Here is an 18,183-nt window from a genome sequence, read left to right as displayed (position 1 = left end):
AAACAAAAAACTTCCGTTACTAATTTTGCTGCTGGCTCCCTTTCAGTCTTGAAACAAATCACCTCCTGTGTATCAATTACCCTTACTGATAAGAAGTAATAAATAATGTTAATCTGTTCTTTCATCAAAAGCAGATCTGTTTTACATCTACTTCTAAATAAGTTAACACAGTAATGGACCTAAATCTAAAATGGTTTTAAGCAAACACTTAAACCTATAAAATAATGTTCACAGCACCTTTCACAAATAATAAAGAATATATCTAACACATAAGCTGCAAAAGATTCACTAATATAGTGTGGCTTATAAATGATTCCATATCAACTTTGAGGCAAATGTTTCAAATTTCTGTCAAGAAGTACACACGATCATAGTCACCATAACTATTTTTATTACATTACAATAATTAGGAGCAGTACAGTTCATGACAAAAATATTACAAATTTCAGATCACTTCACAGCACATACTCCTATAAACATTTAAAAGTTAATTTTAATTAAAAGAGTGGTCATTTTTAAATTTAATGTTTGATATGACCAACATTCCTAGGTCAGCGCAACCAAATGATGGAAAACAACTGGATCACACTGCATATGTCCCACAAAAAAAAGCACAATGTACAAAATGTGCATGTTTCAGTTTACACTATACAAAAATAGTTAAAATACATTCCAGGTAAACATGTTACATTAAGAAATAGTACTAGTAAGAAATTGGCACTCAAAGGAAAAATGCAAAAGTATTTTCAACATGAAAACACAAGACAGTGGAATTGGAAACTTTTGGATAAAACATTACATAACCCATTTAGCACTATGGGGAGGGGGACCCTTTGTAATGGACATTTCTGCAAGTAGGAACTTTGTTCCTAAATTCATCTAAATTGCCTATCATCATCCCAAACAGGCACTTAAAACTATTAAACTAAAAGAATTATTAATCTTGTTAATGACTATTCTTCAAGAACTGATGTAAATATATCTTTAGGAAGAAATAATTTTCATTTTATGAAGGAATTTACAGCTACCAGTTGTATGCTATTCAATTTTTCAATGCAGATTTCATGCTACCCAATACTAACACAGAAGTTATTAAATATAAATTCAGTTTTAAAGTAACTGATGGCTTTTTTAAAAACCATTAATACAGTTATCAAGAAATTACTTTTTAACAATGGAAATGACAGTTTTTATTGCCTACCAAAAAATAATGTGTATTGTTTGGAAAAATATGATTAGAAGAAAAAAGTCACTGAACACAAATGAGATGAACTTGTGCAAACTGCAACTGAACATGCCTCACGAAGTTTCTATATATATTAGGACAAAATTGTGCAATGGTGGCAAAGATTTTGATAACCTATAAGTTAGGTTCTAAATTCCTATGCAGTGTGACTCAGTTAAAATAGAACCTAGAATTCCTAATTGGGAATATTCACTCAAATTATACTACATACTTCTGCTACATTCTTCCACAAACAATTAATGTCTAAAACTATGTAATTTTAGCAATTTTTTCAACTCCAAGGGTTCTTATCTTTAAGGCCGTAATAATTACATAATATTTCTTTCTAGGATTATCGCTCCCCTTTTAAAATCTCTACAAAAACAAACCTTTTGTCAAGCCATTCAAAATTCACATAATAAAGGATAATTACCACTGCCTAAAAAAGCTGCCCAGCTACATCAAAAAATTGAAGAGTCCTAAAAATCCCTCAGTTATGCACTGCAATTCCTGAAATATGGCCATTTCTTTCTCTTGTATAGAAACAAGAGCAAGTACTATATAAAGTCTTAACACCCTATCTAGATAATGTTCCATAAACATGTAGTTTAGCATAGCATTTCAGAAATTGGACTGATTTTTACACAGTTATTTCCTTTTCTGTGAATTAGTTCAGGCATCTGTTTATTCATACCCAGATAAATAAAACTATTTTTGAATTCAATATTTAAGTCTATTTTAATTATGATACAAAGAGACCAACTAGAATATTACACACTTGGGAATTTTAATGTTATCATCTGACATATGATTTAATGTGTACTGAAACTGTCCCAAGAAAATCACATAATTATCCCAAATAAAAAACATTATAGTTAAGTTTACTCCTTTAAAATAATGAAGGAAAGTGATTTATATAAAGTAGCTTGATTAAACAGCTTTATTGGAATCAGAGCAAAACAATTATTTTAGAACTGGAAGAAACCTTAGAGACCATATCACTTCTTTGCAAAACTAATATATGCATTATATTATCTCTGGGTCATGTGCCAAATGCCTCACTAAGATATTACAGACTGCTCTCTAAAATATCAGCACTACTTAAGGATAGGGATTATGTCCCTCACTGCAAATACCGTAATATCCCCAGTGCCTTGTGTAGTACCTGGCATCCAATAGGCACTCAAATATTGGGTGGACATATGAATTCCAGTAAAAAGTAAGCTTTATATTAAGTTTTAAAGTATTTTTCATTGTAAGATTTTACTTACGAAAATAATGGAATGTATCACTGTTTCCAGGGCTAGTCCTAGTTTTAGATTATCTAAGGAAATCCTTCAGTATTTATGAATTTATTAAATTCTACTGGATAAGGTCTGTCTTTTCATAGCAGGTATGAAAATTCCTACTTTTCCTATTTAGTCATTAGTGGACCAGGTAGCAAAGAGATGATGTTCAAAGGATCAAAATTAAATTGCTATAGCTACCACCTGAAAATTAGCTATTAGGTCAAACCCTACCTCAGTAACTGTCAGATTATGTTGAGCCTGACTAATGTGACTTGATGGGAAGCCTTCATGGAGATATCTAAAGCAGCAATAAATTTTGAGGTTAGGGGAATTAGAAGTATTAAAAGAAAAAGCATCAAGTCACGGGGCATATAGAAGGGTAGGCAGGCAAGATGACACTAATATGGGAGAGGAGTACTGCTACTGGAGAACAGAAACTCAAACTTCACCTCTTGCACAACTTTGTCTAAGACTGGCGCTAGAACACAGGTAAAACACAGGTAAAAAGTTACAGATTGTGCTGACACTGACAAATAGATATATCCTTATGTAAACTGAATGTAAATCACATAGTTGTAATGCTAGTTATAGCCTTTGAGATGACTTATTTTAACATGAAGAAATGGATAGCAAGTGATTTGCCCAAAACTGAAGCTGTAAAAGACATGTAACTAGAATCTAAGTCACCTTCTTCCTAGTCCAGTGATATTTTCACCTCAACACACCATCTCACTTCAGATATTTAAAAATACATTTTAATGCACTGAAAGAATCACTGTTATTAATTTATTATTTAAGCATTAGTTATTCTTAAATATGGATCATACTTGTAAAGTGTGTATGAAATATTACTTAAGCCAGTGTTGAGAACTAACCATACTAAAGCTTTGGAAACTTTTTCACATCACTGTTTAAAAAAATTAAAGTCTTGCCACCCCCTACCCCAAAATCTTATTTGAAATAATGCTTTTAAAAAAATTCTATTGTGGTTTTTTTTTTTAAAAACAAAAATGATGTTCCTGATATGTCCGCAGGACTACCACATAGTGAGGATGCATCTTATCCAAACTCTCCTCGCTCTCACTTTTCACTACCCAACACATGGCAATACTGGGGACCACAGGGATGCAGTCCATACCATGAAATCTTAATGAAGCTCAAAGGTTCACACAAGGCCTGGCCTTGCGACCTTGGTCTCTTTAACATCTACCAAAGCTAATTGGCCCAAATAATCTTTAATGTCACTACCAGAATTAAAACTATTTTCTAAGACCGAAGATCAAGAAAAGATTTAAAGTTATGCTAAGAAAGAGCAATCTGACACAGGGAGACTCTATTTAATTCCTATGGGAATTTTTATACACGTTAAAATTTTTTCAATTAATACAAAAATTTAGTAGCATGTAAATATAGCCCCCAAATGGTTGCTATAATCCTCATTACATACTGGGTCTGCCTCAATAGGAAAAGCTATTCAGAGTATTAGAGGAATTTATCTAATATGGAAAGTAAATGCCTTTTAATATTTTCCATTGCCTTGTATTTTTTTTCCATTTTTTCCCTTTTTATAGAAAAAATATAGTATTTTTGGGAGTGTGACTATGACAAATAGCAGTGAAAAGATGGAGAAAACCTTTGTGAACAGTGTAACTTTACATTCATTAAGGGTGACTGAAACTATAGGACATTATACCTGTAAGATGAATCTATAAGAAGTCCATAAATTCATGTTCCCTCAATGTTTCAGTAAAACCCATCATGAAATCTCAACTGAAGTTATAATTAGTAATTAATCCATGTATATGACTAGATAAAACACAGAATAGGGATGATTCAAAAGCTTCATTAATTTGTTTCACACCAAAGTTCACAATTGGTAAGAAAAATAGGAAGTAATCAACTGCATGCACCAAAAACCCCAAGACAGAAATCTCAGGTATTCAGTTTCTTTTTCACAGGCATTGCTAGTTCAAAAACCAAAACTCAGGGAATACTGGCACTTAGAGGAAAAAAAAGTTTCCACTGTCATTTTAAAATAAGCATTCAAGATAAAAGCTAACAGTTTGGATGGAGCAGAAAATTAGGTAATGCTAAAACAAATGCTAATAATTTAGTGTAATGTACAAAAATTACCACTTTTACTTAAGTATGCCTTAAGAAAAAAGTACAAATTGTATTTACATAATTATACACTTTGTCTTTGACTTCTTTTTCTTCTTTTTACCGTCTTTGCTCATCTTTTCTTTATGTTTTCGAATTTCTCGAACTAATGTATAGAAGGCATCATCAACACCCTGAAACACATAACAAGTATTAAAATGTGGGTATATATGATGGCTTGAGGTGTACAGATAACAGAAAGGACTATGACTACTGGAAACTCTAATACTGATAAAGAATAAGGACACTTTATATCTCTCCTTAGGCAACTGAATATGTATCAGACTTTTAGGATTCTTATAATGTCTTCTTCCTGACTATTTCATCAATATCATAACTAGGAACACTATTTCTCACAAAAGGCAAGGACAATCAATGTACACAATCTTACATAAGCTGAACAAATAACTTTTTCCCAGAACTTACTTTGCTACTCATCTGTCCATACTGGCACCCTTGGTCACCAAAATCCAAATGTATTTTTGTGTTTTTCTATGTGTAAATATACATTTACACTTAATTATCCCAGAGTTTCTAGATATTAGATATAAGCCATGCAAGTATATATTACTTTCATAAATATTCAGTAACAATATTTGAGCTCTGGGTTCAATTCTTACTTAAATCCATTAGATGTAAATAATCCCCAGGAAGTAAACAGTATTCAAATATCCTTTCAGTTTTGAAATAATATATTTGAGTAATATTGAAGTACATTCTCTTTTACTTATTGTTTTAGTTTCTGTTTAATATATTATGTATGTATCCAGGAGTTTGCCATATAAAGGCAAATGCTATTTCTTCAAAGAAATTTCCATTTGGTTATTTTGGTACATCTATTCATGATCAAAGCAAGGTATATAAATAAGTACTGGCTGATTTCAAGTAAGAATAATTTTTGACCTAATAATTTTCAGGTGGAAAATGACACTCTGGAAGTGGTAACAGAACTGGAGATTTTAACCCTGCAATGCTGAAATTATACAAGATTATAAAAGTCAATTCCTGTCATGACCCCATTAAAAAGTAGATTAAGTATAAAAACAAAATTTTTTAAAAAAGGAGAAAACAAGAAAAAATTTAAAAAGTATGATCCTCTATGTATCTTAAAATCTGTTCTACAGAATAGTAATTATTCTTAAGCCTGTTAACCTAATGATGCTTTTAAACAGACACTAGAGGGAGTCCTAAGAACAAATACCCAGTAAATAAGGTTGTCTAGATTGAACCACTTTAAGAACAATGAAAACTGGTTTTTTTCTCATTTCAACCACTTCTGTTAAATATTCATATAAATACATTCATTAAGTTACATTATGTTGAACATAATTTAAAAATTTAACAATGATATAGGATTTCTCCTTTACTTTGCTACTAAGATAATTTACAATATTTCAATATAATAAAATTAATTCAGGGCATTTTCATTCAAGTTACATTTAACTAATTTTCACAATAGATCTAAAAATAAGAACATTATCAATATTTCTAAAGAAACAACAGAGTAGGAATGACATGCTTGCTTAGGTTTAAATAAACAGTTGTAGGGGTGCTGGATGGCTCAGTCGGTTAAGCAATCAATTCTTGATTCTGGCTCGCAAGATCAAGCCCCATTACCAGCTCCATGCTGAGAGCAGAGTATGCTTGAGATTCTCTCCCTCTGCCCTTCCCCAGCACACCCCTGCACACCCATGTGCTCTCTCTCTCACTAAGGGGTGCCTGGATGGCTCAAGTCGGTTAAGCATCCAACTCTTGATTTCAGCTCAGGCCATCATCTCTTGGGGTCCCGGAAATGAGTCCCACACTGAGCTCTCCTCTCAGCAGGGAGTCTACCTGAGGATATCTCTCCCTCCTACTGCCCCTCACCCCCAAAAGAGATCTTGAAAAAAATAAAAGCTTTTAATAAGTAAATAAATAGTTCTAGGATAAAACCCAGAATTTTTGTGTGAAGTCTAGTGAAAAAAGTCCCCAATAAAACACCCAACCTCGGGGCGCCTGGGTGGCTCAGTGGGTTAAAGCCTCTGCCTTCGGCTCAGGTCATGATCCCAGGGTCCTGGGATCAAGCCCCGTATTGGGCTCTCTGCTCAGCAGGGAGCCTGCTTCCCTTCCTCTCTCTCTGCCTGCCTCTCTGCCTACTTGTGATATCTGTCAAATGAATAAATAAAATCTTTAAAAAACAAAACAAAAACAAAAAAAACACCACCACCCAACCTGCACTCACTGATCTTCTCCACTTTCTGACATCCATTACTGACACACACCTGCCTTTCCTTTACCGGAAGGGGAGAGGAAAAGTGATAAAATGTAGTTTATCAGCAATACAATCAAGACTTAATATAGAAAAACCTTCATGCTAGCCCTTTTAATATATAAAAAGGAGAAACTTCCACTGATACAATAAAGAATACTTATTTTATAGCTCAGCAAACCCAACTAATTTATAATCAAAAATCCTTAGAATGGTAATGGAATCTTAAAAAGAGGATCTAGTCCAATTTCCCCACCCTTCACAAATTTCCTTTGATCCCACACACAAGCTTATGCAGTCTATTCCACTTCAACTGTTTCCCTTCCTCTCTCTCTGCCTGCCTCTCTGCCTACTTGTGATTTCTGTCAAATAAATAATAAAATCTTTTTTAAAAAATTAAACAATTTCAATGATTAGGGATAGGTTATAATTAGTAAAAACAGGGCCCTGAATTCCTTTTTTCCATATGGGAAGTAGTCATTTTCATATACACATGAAAGACAAAAACATTATCCCAATAATTTTGCTGAAACCCAGCCATTTTAGAACTAAGAAAAACTAATTTGTATATATTTATTACTGTGAAAATAATTTTGAAAAAATACTTTTATTTAAAATTTTAAGTATTACCAAGTGCACTTTTTAATTTAAATGCTATCCATGCCCAGAAGAAACAAGGATTCAATTCATCATACCCACCAATTATTTGACACTCGCACTACATAGTCACAAATAAGAAATCTTAGAAGACTATGTGCTTCTACCTTTGTTTTTAAAAAAAGTTAAAGAGCAAAACTTACTTTATTCTAAATTCTTAAATATTCTAAACTTTAAAAATCACCTACTAGTAAGAAAATAGGAGGAGAAAACTAAAAAAATCCATCACCTAAATCTGTTCATGGCTACTATTAAAAATGTTTAACTTTTCAAATTGCATTGCAATATTAAATTTTACCAGAACTTCTAAATTAAGATATTGCTCTATACAATGATACTCAAAAAATATTAAGAGTTCATAAATCTCAATAAAAATTAATGCCAGTCATGCTTTATTTATTCTTCTGAGGTTAGCTGATTAGTATAGCATCTGTCTTTTGGGACTGAACCTATTATTCAGTACATTTTATGCTTTTGGGAAATACACTGATTACTTTAGACCTTAAATCCACATAGTAAAAACTACTGAGTGAAATCTTTTTTGAGCAAGACCAAATTTAATATGAGTTGGTTGGTAAAGGAATACTGGGGCACCTGGGTGGCTCAGTCAGTTAAGAGTTAAGAGTCAGATAAGAGGGACACCTGGGTGGCTCAGTCTGTTACGTGGCTGCCTTTGGCTCAGGTTATGATCCTAGAGTGCTAGGATCGAGTCCCACATCGGACTCCTTGCTCAGCAAAGAGCCTGCTTCTCTCTCCCTCTGCCTGCCACTCCGCCTACTTGTGTGTTCTTTCTCTCTGTCAAAAAAATAAATAAAATCTTAAAAAAAAAAAAAAAAAAGAGTCAGTTAAGAGTCCAACTCTTGATTTGAGCTCAGGTCATGATCTCAGGGTCATGAAACCGAGCCCCATGTCAGGCTTCCATGCTAAGCATAAAGTCTCTCTCTCCCACCAAAGTGCACGCGCACACTCTCTAAAAGAAATAAATCTTAAAAAGGAAACTTGAGAATTCCACTCAATAAATTCAAATGGGCAGCTACCATGTGCCAGGTAGCACATGTTAGGCCATCGTCACGCAAAGATTGAAAAATACATGATTCTGGCTACGATTCTACTGTATAGGAATCAAACATAAAAGAGATTATTTCAATTTAACATGGCAAGCATATAACAGTTAAGAACAGTATATTGGGAATACACAGGAAGGGCACTATGCCTAGTCTAGGCCTATAAAGAAAGATTCTTGGAGAATAAAGAATCATGAAAAAAATGTTAGCTAATTATTAAGACTATGGATAAAGGTACTGGCATTCCAACCAAGAGCAACAGCCAAGACTCAAGGGAAGGCAAGAAATAACATGGTGTTTATTTATGTAAGAACCAAACCAAACCAAACCAAACCAAAAAAACAACAACAAAAAAACAAAAAACAAACAAACAAAAAACAACAACAACAACAAAAAACCAACCAACAAAAGAAAACTTCAAGGACTTTTTAGAGATAAGCCCAAAGGCTAGAAGGTAGGAAGATGTTAAAAAAAGCATCTATTACATACTATGAAGTTTGAGATTTTATTCCAAAGGTAACAGAAAGTTAGTGACTGGACATAAAGAAAGGGAACGACATTTCTTTTCATTGTATCTCTCCAGCTGCACTGTGAATAAAGGCAGCAACAGGTAAACCAAATAAGAGGATATAACAGTCCCAGCAAGAGATGATAGGAACCTGAACTAACAATGTGATAAAAGTCAAAATGTAACATCAACGGAATTTGTGGTTGCCTCCCAATGGGAGTGCAAAAGAGGGAAGTGAGAGTCATCCCAAGACTTCCAGGTTTCTTGGATAAAAAGTGATGCTGATGCCACTGAGTTAGAGAACACAGGCAGAACAAGTATTTGCTTGCAGAATGTCCAAAAAAAAGAATACATTTTGAGAGTGGGCCCTTCCCCACCTTCTGGACCGCTCAACCTTACTACTCTACGCAGTTTCCTTTTTTTTTTCTACACCCGATGACAAATGTAGTCTACAGCTATGAAAACTGCATCAATTATAATTTATACACATGAGATTAAAAATAAGTGAACTAATTATAGAAACAAACTACCAATTTCTTATCTTTTAATACAGAACCCCATACCTAGGTAGTTCTAAAGTGGTTGCTACTTTGTTACCTTGGAAAGACATCTGCTTTCTGCCAAAATTAATATGCTGAACTTACCAGATTACATTACAATGCATTTTTTAATTTTCACACAGCCAGGAGTCTTTTCTTCTTTGTTGATTTTTTTCAATCTGTATTGTCGGATCTCTCTCACCAATGTATAAAAAGCATCCTCCACTCTCTGCATTGTAAAACACAACTTCTTTAAAGTCTGTTTCATTGGTAATGTTAATTTATTGGGACAGCCTTGTGTAAGAAGTTTGAAATTGTGACCTTTACATGAGAATTTCTTTTTAAAACAGACATCAGATTGAATAAAACTGGGGATGAAGCTTTAAAATATTGGCTTGAATCCTGGTTTGTTCTTTAAAATCATTTCTTATAATGGAATTAGAATTTTAAAAAGTTTTAATTAGCAATTAGGGGAGATTAAGAAAAACCTAAGCACATATATTAGCATCTGTGGATCAATTAATGCAAACATTTTAGTTTGTTAATCATGGAATTAATCAAAGCTTAACCTGAAGTTAGATTTAAATTATTTGATTTAGTAAAAATAAGCAGCCCTACCTCTCCCACCCTCCCCTACCTGGGGAATGAGGAGAAAAATGGTACAAAAGGGATGTCTAAAGTTAAAACACACACACACACACACACACACACACACAGTATCTCAAAATAAAGTTGGGTCAAGAGACTGGAATCTTGAGCTCTATATTCAATTAAAACACAGTCCAGTCAATTTTTAGAGCCCACAAGTGGAGCTGAGACTGGAAGGAATTTTTGTGGGTGGACAGCTATATTATTTAAATAAAAATGCTACATGAGGGCTATTTATCATAATATGAAAACACCATGAATTGTTTAAAGTACACACACAAAATAGTAGTAATGCATTTTGTTTTCTTATTTGAAAGAAGTCTTAAAAATAATTTTTAGAACAGGATCCAATTACAATGGCTTTATACCTTCTATTCTAATTTAAATACTCTAAAGGGAGAAAAGGGACATTTGCTTAATGCCATAGTAAGAAAGCTATGACGACAAACACAATCATATATGGCCATATGGACATGAAGTTTTTAATGTCTTTTCCATTCCAGAAAAGTAAGCAGTAGCCAAAGGGGACATAGTAATCCGTTAACTGTGCTCCTAGTTTGTCTAAGAAAACATACCACCAAAAGTTGAAGCTTACATCTAAAGATAAATACACACAAATATTAATCTACATGTACTGATTAATTTCAAAGATTAATAATTGTGTTTATTCTTCTAAAAGAAAATGTAAGTATTTAGAAAGGCTGGTATATTTTATTATACATTTAATTTTAAGCCTAATCTGTTTTTAATTTTTAAAACGTATTACTTAATATGGGAATTCACATATTTTAACTCTCTGGGATTGGTAACATTAGTCCTTTTATGAACCAAATATGACAAAATGGGCCCAGTACCTAGGAAAGCTAATATATATAAAAAATATGGTTTGTAGTTTTAAATTTAATCAGGCACAGAGAATTAGCTATTTAAATATTAACTGAAGTAAACCAATTGTTAAGGTTCAATTTTTGCATGTCGAAGTTCATCACATATTCATTGTGTTTAATAATAATTAAGGGGGAAAAAAGCACATCAGTTCTTTAGGACATATTAATTTTTATAAATCTCAAGAATATATTAAGTACTGCTTCAGTAGAGTTCAGTAGCTTACCTTTGAAGTAAAACTTTAAAATTCATAAAATTAGGTTTCAGTTAATAGGCATATAAGTATGTTGTTTACATGTTAAAATGTACATCTCAAGTTATTTATAACCATCCAGTGATATATTTCTATTTGGCTATCTAATAAAAATTAGTAATAGCCCAAAAAAATCTACATCTCTTTTTTAATGGAATCAATTTACTCAACTAGCTAGCCAGCTAGCTAAGTCAACTATAAAATAAAGATTTCTAACCATTTTCTGAAATTATTAAATACATTGGTACTTCAAGTTAGATACCCACTTGTGCCTGTATACAAATTTTTAGTATTTTGTATTTATCATTCTCAAGAGGAAAGGGTTTATTTTTAAGCCCTTAAAAATTATATATTAGAAATTGTCATTACGTAAGATAAATAATTTAACTCATTAAATAACATGTAAGATGTAAAGTATGAGATGGCATTTAAGATAGTAAGATATTTTCATAAATGACTCTCTTTCAATTAAAAAAATCAATGCAAGAAATTAAAAAATACATATATACACACACACTTAATATGTGTGTATACACACAAACACACACACACAAATAAAACAAACCAGGTAAAAGCTCATATTTTTAAAGAATGTAAACTCTTATTCCTATTTTTAAAAAAGTTACAAGGTCAGTAAGAGAAGTAGTCAAACATGCTAGGGGCAGAGGACAGGGTTTTGGTCCTCCACCAATTTAGGAGAAGCAAATTTTGATTGTAATTTGTTTCTAAAATCAGTTTGAATGGGTCTACTTTTTAAGTGTTGTGTGCATCCCCATCACCAGTACAGAATATATGATTTTTGTTTCCAGCAATGCAGAGAGAGAACTGGAGGCCAATAATTAAAAAGAAGCGATTACTACCCACCACCAAGAATTCAGCATTAGGACCTGAGTAGCTAAGATAATTAACACTGAGAAATAGTTCTTCCAGAGTGACTCTGGTCATTTCTTATTTTTACTAAGAGGAAATTATATTAGATTTTAAAGAGTCAGTTATTTACTATATTTTCTCAGACTTAAATTACTTCTCATTTCTTGATAATATGCTTTAAAAGTCATACGACATCAAGAGAACATTATTTATCCTTGTTTGCACCTTAAGCCACTGGCACTACCGAAGAGCACTGGTTTCAAACTCTAAAATGTGTAGGTAATTTTTGAAGACAAGGTATAGCTGAAACAGATTTTTAATACCCTCTTAGCCAGCTGCTGAGCTCTTAACTGGCACTCAATGATTTATTCTTGAGAATATGGCTTATTGCCACATATATTCATTTTTAAACATCACTTACTAAATTTTCAGAACTGAAAATATGTAGGAACAAAAGTGTACAAGTTCATATGTGTAAACTGTTTTTAAATCAAGAGATCTGATAATAATTTCAGCTCAGCTATTATGTGAAAACACACTTATGAGACTAAGGAAATAGGGCATTCCATACCAGAAAAGAAATGGTCAGCAAATAGCACCATACTACGTTCTGGTGCCTATAATGCTTTCACTAAACAATTTCACTCTAAACGAGTTCCTACTGAGAAGCTTATTACAAAAAATATTCTTGAAAACACTTTCAAGGAAGTAACACTTCCAAAACTTCAATATAGGCAGATACAAGACTACTAGCCTTTTCTTGGGAGTCAGGAATGGGAGATACTAGATGCATTCTTTAAAAGAATTCTGTATTGGTGAATTTCTCAAGAAACCTTGCCAAACCACAGCTCATGTCAGGTACACTGAACTGCAGCACTACCGCTAACTTGGGAGGTCATGCTTGCCGCACACAGCAGGTGCTCAGTTACTGTTTTATTTTTAACTCATAAAAAAGCTAAAGTTCAAAATATTTATCTCCTGTACATAAACTCAACTACTAACCAACAGAAATATGGCACATAAGGAGGTTTTTTATTTGGTTTGCTTCAAAACAATGTAATAGAGGTCTTCTAACACCTAATTTTAAGTAGCTAGAAATTAACAAAAACCAGGAAATTAATCACTCAACATTTTTAAATTTGTAAAACTAATTTTCACATATAATGCTCAAACTGAGACCTCCAGAAAATAAAAAAGCTGAATTAGGAGTAGCAGATATGCTTAGAATTCTGCTTTTGTCATCCACTTTCCTGAACCCTCACCAATTCTGATTTTAGCAGACTGGAAAACACACAGCTGATTACCATGGTGTCAATGTTTTGGTTTCAATAGTCTTTGTCAACACTGCATGCACTGCCCAATGAGGCCAGAAAAATCTGGCAATTACTTAACTACCCAGATAAATGTGAAGTAGGTAAGGTCTTTATATACTTGGAACATAGGGGCCACATAAAGCATACTAGCAGAAAATAAAATTACTCTGGCTTTTCAGATGTGGACTAAAATATTGTAAAAAAATATGTAATTCACTATATTCTAGCCCATATAATGGCCTTTTTAAAATTACAAAGTAATTTCATAAAATATATATTCTGCAAACCTATCTTAAAAAGTACTAGAGTAAAACTACTATTTCCCTTTCAAAGAATATGTAACTTTTATTTTAAAATTACTACTGTTAGCCTGTAAAATTTAAGTCAAAAGTCTGACCTAACTTCTAGCATCTAATCAAACAGTACAGTTCCCCAGAGAATCAGGGATCAGCACACTACAGCCCACAAGCCAAATGTAGCCACAGCCTATTTTTTTGTACTGGCCAAAAGCTAAGACTGATTTTTCCATTTTTAAAGGGTCATAAGAAAAAAAAAAAGAAAACTCCAACAGATACCACTTGTGCTCCCCAAAGTTTGGGCTCAGTCAGTTAAGCATCTGCTTTAGGCTCCAATCATGATGGGACTGAGCCCCACATACAGTTCCCTGTTCAGCGGAAAGACTGCTTCTCCCTCTCTCTCTGCCTTCTGCTCCCCCTACTTGTGTGCTATCAAATAAAGTCTTAATTAAAAAAAAAAAAACACTTATTGTCTGTTCCTTCTAAATGAATGTTTTTTTCCCTACCAACCTTAATATAAATAATTCTTTTTGGTGTTTTGGTTTTAAGTTCATGCTCAAGACTAAAACTTAGGATATGAAACAAGTAACTGCTGATAAAATTCAACAAGAGTATGCATATTTAGTTTTGCTCAAAAAACAAAGAAATAATAGCAGATAAGTAACAAAATACTCTGCAGAAAATAGGGCTTCAAATTTTCACAGAAACTGGCAATGTAAAATTTATGAAAATTTGTATTTATCACAATCTCCACAATTACTTGGAACAGCTCTTTAAAGTCTTCCAAAAGCATGAAAATATCAAATTAATTTCAACAGAAGAAGATGAATAAACTTTTGAAAGGCAAATCAACAAGTCCATAAAATAAAAAGAAATCAAAGATCAGAAACTAAAATATCTAAGTTATAGCTTAGCAAAATAAATTATATAAAGATATAAATAAAAGAGCTTTTAAGAAAAGCTGAGCATTAGAAGAAATAAAGTACTACAAGTATTCCTTTACACTAATCTATATTTTAATTAGATGATTTACATAAATGTCTACAAAGCAATTTTAAATTAATCCACTTCCATATCATACATACTACATTTACTTTCCCAACCCTCCCCCAAAACTGTATAAAACCTACAAAATCTACTTTAAAAGGAATCCAGGTAATCTTCTGATTATTATGAATGCTGTGGTATATTAAAGCATTAATGTCAAACACTGAATAAACTAGTACTTCTTAGATAGCAACTATACAAGAAAGAAGACACAGCTATTTCAGGCTCTTAAATAGAGGGCAACATTGTCAGAAAAACAGACAACTCCTTTTTACTGTCTTCTTTTGTCTTTCTACTCCATGTATCAAAATCAGCATCACCTGAGAGCCGGTTAAAAATAGAGGATCAGGTCCCAACCTGAACCCTCTGACTAGAATCTGGATTTGAGTAAGAGGCCTAGTCCATTCATATGCATATTAAGTATAAGAAGCCCTGTTCCATTTGCAACACTTTACCACATTAGGCAAAACCTCAGTTTTCTTTCCTTTTTTTTTTTTTTTAAGTTTTTTTTTAAAGTTACAAATAATGCAAATTAATAAAATGTTACTGGTATGATTTAGTAGTAGGCAGTATGTTGACAAATGTTTTCAATAATGTTCCTTGTATTTTATATTAAAGTTTAAATATTGTAATCATGTTTTCTGAGTATCTCTTCTGTAAGGGAAATCAAGCAGTCTGGTTATACAAGACAAACAAAAAGAAGACAAAACCCAAACTTTCCCCAGTCTCTTGGACCTGGGAATGGATTTGAATGAAATCTTAATTCCTCTAAAGTAAAAAGTGAAGTACTGTATACCAACTTCTTTCTTTAACCTATAAATCAGGTTTTGGAATGAGATACTTGACTATAATCAAACTACAGAAATTCAGCTTTTAATCCCTCCAAAAGGACTTAAAATAGAATTCATTGTTTCTTCGGTGTATGTCAAATTTGTACAATCAGGAAGGAGTGCATACGGTCTTCCACTGGTGAAACAGACATAAGCATTAGCTGAATGATGGTTTACTTTAAAATTTTTACCCCTTTATAAATTCAGTGAAAGTTACAGAATACCTGTTTTTATAAGTTTAAACATGTAGCGAGTTGTTCATCAATTTTCTTACCTCCTAGCATTACAGAAGTTAAATTCCACAAAATTGGTTTTCTGGGTTCACAGGTACATGTAACTAGCAAAGTCCAAAATAAATGTTCATCTTGTATGGAATATAAATTGATCAATTTCTTAGTGTATGAAAATTATATTCTATCATATCATTATGTATTCCTTCTAGAATTTTTTCTATATGTTAAACTCTCATTTCATACAAATAGGTTAAATAATGTCAACTGAAATTGTTTTACCTAGAAAAAAAAATTGCTTTTAAAAATAAAGATAATTTTTCGGGGCGCCTGGGTGGCTCAGTGGTTAAGCCGCTGCCTTCGGCTCAGGTCATGATCCCAGGGTCCTGGGATCGAGCCCCACATCGGGCTCTCTGCTCAGCGGGGAGCCTGCTTCCTCCTCTCTCTCTCTGCCTGCCTCTCTGCCTACTTACGATCTCTGTCTGTCAAATAAATAAATAAAATCTTTAAAAAAAAAAAAAAAATAAAAAAAAAAAATAAAAATAAAAATAAAGATAATTTTTTAAACAAAATTCAGAGTTAATATGGCATTAATTTTTGTCAGAACACAGTAAATGAATAACTGAGAATTCCTATTTGCTTTCTAAATATCCTTTTGCTTTAATGAAAACTTTCTCCAAAAATAAATATATCTTTCTTTAAAAAAACTCTACCAAAAGGGCGTAGGGGGATGTGGTGGCTGGGTGACAGACACTGGGGAGGATATGTGTTGTGGTGAAGAGTTGTGAATTGTGTAAGACTGATGAATCACGGACCTATACCCCTGAAACAAATAATATATGTTAATAAAAAAATTTTTTTTAAAATTCTACCAAAATAGAATTCTTCAAATACAATAAAACTTAATCTAAAAACACATGACATAATACTTTTCAAAACACTTCTAAAATAGGAAATCAGTATTTGTTCCCCTGTTCTTTGACCTTATAAATATAACAGTTAAAAAAAAATCCCTACATTTCTTGAATGCTTAATGTAAGATGTGCTGGGCTGAAGAGAAATATTCAATGTGGAAAGAAACCAAAGCCAAAAGTAATACCATGGACACTGGATTAAAAAACGCTGCCCTTTCATATCCTTAAGAGAACATTTACCAAATAAACATTGTCTTATTTTCTATATTAGCATTCTGGAAAGAAAAATTAAGTTACATTAAATGATGTAACAGTTACAAAATCAGGTATGTACATTTATGAATGTTCTTGCCTTCCAACCCTCAGAATGATGTTAACAGAATATATGTCAGCAAATTATAAATTAAATTATCTGATATAGTTTACAGGGAATAGATTCATATTTATTAAAATTTTACTTACCTGTCTTGTCTTTGCTGATGTTTCAATAAAAGGAATTCCATAACTTCTTGCTAAGTCCTGAGCCTGTTTTGTGTCTACTGTTCTAGAAGGCAAATCACATTTATTTCCTACTAGGACCATAGGTACATCTTCAGAGTCTTTAACTCTTTTTATTTGTTCTCTGGGGAGAAAGAAAAAGTTATAGCAGAGATATTAGTAACAAAATATACCTTTCAAAATTTGTCCATAATTCCGTCTTCTAAAATATAGCTGAAAGAAGACATTTAATGTAATTCCTAGTTTCCAACCACACCAAATTTTCCTTGCTTCTCCTTCTATTATGTCTCTTAAAAGATAAAATACCAAAAAATATGGTAAAACTACAATATAATAGGTCCATATGCAGGTAGGTCACAATGATAAAACAGGAAATATTAAAAAAATTCTAGGCTAAAAATATGCTGTGCCTAATTTTTAAAATTGTAATCTTAGAAACATATACTATGTTATTAAATGTACATGTATAGAATTAAAGATGTTTTTATAAAAACATGGATTACAACACTGACATAATTTTCATACATGTTTCTTAAAAAAAAGAGCACCAAGTGGGAAGACTCTGATTTCTATGTGAGTAACGCTGACATTATTACAGGTTTATTCTGTTAAAAGTCCTTCTACATGCTGATTTTTTTCAATAAGATGTGCATAAACTCTAAATTTGGGGTAAAATTATATTATTTCACAATTTTAGGTGAATTTCAAA

General features: G+C 32.4%; 1 protein-coding gene across 4 annotated transcripts in view; it reads right to left on the bottom strand.

The window, feature by feature from the left end:
- Positions 1 to 368: 368 nt before the first annotated feature.
- The window catches only part of KRAS (KRAS proto-oncogene, GTPase), a 39,309-nt gene continuing 21,494 nt past the window's right edge, over positions 369 to 18,183 (bottom strand). For 2 of the 4 annotated variants that reach the window (XM_082738569.1, XM_082738570.1), the window contains exons 4-6: positions 17,439 to 17,598; positions 9,796 to 9,919; positions 369 to 4,808 (exon numbers count right to left, since the gene is read on the bottom strand). In XM_082738569.1, coding sequence (XP_082594695.1) covers positions 9,800 to 9,919; positions 17,439 to 17,598 — 280 coding nt within the window. In that variant the 3' untranslated portion in view covers positions 369 to 4,808; positions 9,796 to 9,799. The remainder of the gene's footprint in view (positions 4,809 to 9,795; positions 9,920 to 17,438; positions 17,599 to 18,183) is intronic. The other 2 variants (XM_082738571.1, XM_082738572.1) reach the window with 1 other exon arrangement.

This window comes from Mustela nivalis, assembly GCF_964662115.1.
Source record: "Mustela nivalis genome assembly, chromosome: 7".
NCBI classification, from domain to species: domain Eukaryota; kingdom Metazoa; phylum Chordata; class Mammalia; order Carnivora; family Mustelidae; genus Mustela; species Mustela nivalis.
The sequence above is the reverse complement of the archived record's forward strand: the minus strand, read 5'-3'. Positions and strand labels throughout refer to the sequence as shown.